The sequence below is a fragment of the Raphanus sativus genome, chromosome 7 (assembly GCF_000801105.2).
Source record: "Raphanus sativus cultivar WK10039 chromosome 7, ASM80110v3, whole genome shotgun sequence".
Classification (NCBI taxonomy): domain Eukaryota; kingdom Viridiplantae; phylum Streptophyta; class Magnoliopsida; order Brassicales; family Brassicaceae; genus Raphanus; species Raphanus sativus.
This window is the reverse complement of record NC_079517.1, coordinates 12,056,537-12,060,284: the sequence shown is the minus strand read 5'-3', so window position 1 is coordinate 12,060,284 and position 3,748 is coordinate 12,056,537. Positions and strand designations below refer to the sequence as shown.

The following is a 3,748-nucleotide window of genomic DNA, read 5'->3' as shown; positions in this document are numbered from 1 at the left end:
ACATTACAGATATATCTCATATGATCAGAAGAAGAAGAAAAAGGACAAACTCGACGAAAAATAACACAAATAAACAAGATGTGTGGAAGACTCAGTATTTTCGCGTCTACATAGTAACCACTCAATGACAAAACAAGTACTTTTCTAGGGCTTCAACGTAATTATTTTCTCCTTTTATAGATAGTCGAATTATGGTTAAAAAGAGATTTGAGACTTTATGATCATACGAAGTGCCGTTTATATGAACTGTTATCAAAGCCGTGACGTTCTCTCCGATACAAAATCAATATAATATAATAGTACTAGTTAAGCGTTTTTATAATATTAATAAACTAAAATACAAATCAAATACACACGTAAGAATATTTCGTTGGACCTGGATCGTTTGCATGGGGATATGAGCCCTACATTGCGAGCTGTATAAAGAAGAGTGCGAACTGAACAGAAGTTAACCAAACAAAAAAAAAAGACTTTCTTCTTCTTCTTCTTCTTCGTTATTCTATTTAAAGAAGTGAATCTGAACGAAGAACTAAGACAGTCAATTTTGGAACTTGAACCATTAAATTCATCAAACAAATATATTCAAAGATCTTATTCTTGAATTCTTGCTTGTATTACGCTTCTTGATTCACCAAGAACCCGAGTTATTTCATTTCCTTTTCACCTTTTCCTTTTCTTGTTCTTCGGGGTCATTAAGACATGAAGGTCCGTTTCACCACTCATGTTCATTCATTTCCGAGATGTGTCTGAAAATGAACACATGTACTCATAAACGTTTTTTTTTCTTTTTCAGTTCTTCGGATGGATGCAGAACAAACTACATGGGAAACAAGGGAACACTAATAGACCAAGCATATCCTCTGCTTCTTCTCGTAAGTTAAAGATCATACACATTAGATTCTATTGTCTACGAAACAAATCTTTTTTATTTACCAAAGTTGTTGTCTACTTGGAATATGTGCAAAGCAACCCCTTGTAGTTAATAGGCTCTCTTATCATATTTTTTTGTCTTATGTTTGTAAATCACAGATCAACCACGAGAGGAGTTTAGCGACTGGCCTCACGGATTACTTGCGATTGGAACTTTCGGTAGTGTGTCCAAAGATCATACACCAATACAAGTTGTTCAAGAAGTGATTCAAGAGGAGAATCCCTCTAACGTGCACGTGGAAGGTCAAGCGCAAGATAGAGATCAAGATCTTTCTTTCTCCGGTGATCTTGAGGAGTTTACTCCCGAGGAAGTTGGGAAACTGCAAAAGGAACTGACCAAGCTCTTGACAAGAAAGAACAAGAAGAGGAAGTCAGATGTGAACAGAGAACTTGCGAATCTTCCTTTGGATAGATTCTTGAATTGTCCTTCGAGTCTTGAAGTCGATAGAAGAATCAGCAACGTGCTCTCTGGTGGTGGAGATTCTGATGAGAACGAAGACATTGAGCGTACCATCAGTGTTATCTTGGGAAGATGCAAAGCTATATCTACAGAGAGTAGCAATAAAAAGAATAAGAGTAAGAGAGATTTGAGCAAAACCTCTGTTTCTTATCTCCTCAAGAAGATGTTTGTATGTTCAGAGGGGTTCTCTCCTCTTCCTAATCCTAGCTTGAGAGACACGTTTCAAGAATCTAGAATGGAAAAGGTACTACTAAAGTTCATAACACGATTTAGAATACTAATTAAAGTATTTTCTACATCATTTAGCTTATTATTTACACGATATATGCAGCTACTGAGGGTGATGCTACACAAGAAGGTTAATGCTCAAGCTTCCTCGAAGCAAACATCAACAAAGAAATACGTGCAAGATAAGCAACAGCTTTCATTAAAGAACGAGGAAGAAGAAGGAAGAAATAGTGGCGATGGGAGCAAATGGGTCAAAACAGATTCTGATTGTGAGTTTCAGATCTTTTCGTTTGTTAGATTTTTATTTTAATAATGTTCATGAACTGATTCGATCTTCCTCTTCCTTTTGGTTGCAGTCATTGTTCTTGAGATCTGATCCCAGTTTTGCCTTTCTCATGTTCTTACAAGAAAGTAAAGGTAATAATTAGCCTACTCATTAAGTATTTATTTCATTAGTTCTGCTTATTTAGTCCTGAATCTGATATTGGATTTTATGTCTTTCCAGATAAAGAATCTTCAGTGCTATCAAGACAAAGACAATTCAAAAAAGAAGTGATAAATCAACTTTCTTTTTCTTTCAGATGAAATTTTTTGGTATCTATCAGTAGAGCCTATGAGTTTCTTCTGTTTTTGCATGTTTGAGTCCAACAAAACCAAACATGTTCTGGAAACTAAAACATTATAATACAGTTCATGAGATATTTATATCCCTACATGTATGTATGTATATAAAGAGAGAATTGTATAAATGCATATATGTACTTAGTTTTGTATTTTTCAGGTGGATAACCTTAGCTTATATAAAGACATCCTTGGGGAATTGCCACTAATACCACTTTTATTATATCACTTTTCAAAAATACACTAATCAACTTTACCACTAAAAAATAAATAATAAAATGACTGTTATACCCTTTGGTGTATTCTCTCCCACAGCTCTCCAAATCCAATCAAACGAGACTGAATACGAGACTGAATACGAACCTGACGAGCTCTCCGATGATCTCTCTGACGAGCTCTCTGAGCATTCCGACGACGAGCTCTCCGGCGGTGAGCTCTCCGATGAGATCTGGCGATTTCCTGGCGAGCGAGATCTGGCGACTTCCCGGCAAGCGAGATCTGGCGACTTTCCGGCGAGTTTCGACGATTCTGACACTTTCGCCGACAAGATTCAATGATTCCGACGAGATTTGACGAAGCAGATGTCCGACGAGCTCAAACGAACAAAACAAGAGGATTTCTCACCTTGAACGCATAACAAAGGTGAAAGGGTAATAGATGGTGATTTTCGTCTCTTTTTGTAATTTTAGCTTGATTTCTCAAAATCGATCAATTTCTGGGAAGGGAGACAAAGTTTTTCGCATGAAGTTTTCAAATCTCAAATTTATAAGACCTTATAAATTTAACGATAAAGAACATAGTGCTAACATTTTTGTTTATAAGAGTTTTCAGTTATTTTACAAGGTAGTATGTAGTACTCATGATTTGCTTATTGTTGGAAGTAGTAATTTCTTAGATTTTACATCTATAAAATCTTAATTATAAAACAATTGTGATATGGAGGATCATTATCACATATAATTTTATCCCACAATATAGCTGTGTATATAAAGATTGACTATCACCATTATGCTTTTTTATGTTTCAGAAAAGAATACAAATATGACAATTGATTGTGTCAAACAAGATTCATTAAAGTAACCACATATCTGATCAAACTTCAAAAGAACGGAGGATGTCCTCACCTATGTGTAATCATATGCTTAAACAGTTGATGGATTCTTTGAAACAAGAATTTGCTTGTTTGTTATTTTCAAAGACTGTTGTTACTGATGCTTCTGTTAAAAGTGATATGTGATTGGTCAGAAGAAGAAACTTGGAGGTGCTCGTAATGCTCTCAATGACATCACAAAAAAGTCTGGGTTATTCCAAAGTTTCTTCCAAGAACAAGCAAATCATTTTTTCTGGTTCTGCAAAATGTGAAACCAACATAGCTGGGGAGATGTTCTTGTGAACTTGTGCTTAAAGCTTGTTATTTTGCAGATTCTTCCAATTGAAGTTAAGTATTTCTCTGTGTTTATACAACATGCCTTTGATCAGATCCTCCTTGATTTGGAAGCACAACAAAAG

General features: G+C 35.5%; 1 protein-coding gene across 1 annotated transcript; it reads left to right on the top strand.

Moving 5' to 3' along the window:
- The first annotated feature begins 473 nt into the window (after nt 1-473).
- Nucleotides 474-2,427, top strand: LOC108834208 (protein LAZY 4-like). The gene is made up of 6 exons (XM_018607555.2): nt 474-705; nt 794-872; nt 1,030-1,634; nt 1,722-1,887; nt 1,975-2,035; nt 2,124-2,427. The coding sequence occupies exons 1-5, from the start codon at nt 700-702 to the stop codon at nt 1,992-1,994; spliced, it is 876 nt and encodes a 291-aa protein (XP_018463057.1). The 5' UTR covers nt 474-699; the 3' UTR covers nt 1,995-2,035; nt 2,124-2,427.
- Nucleotides 2,428-3,748: the final 1,321 nt, after the last annotated feature.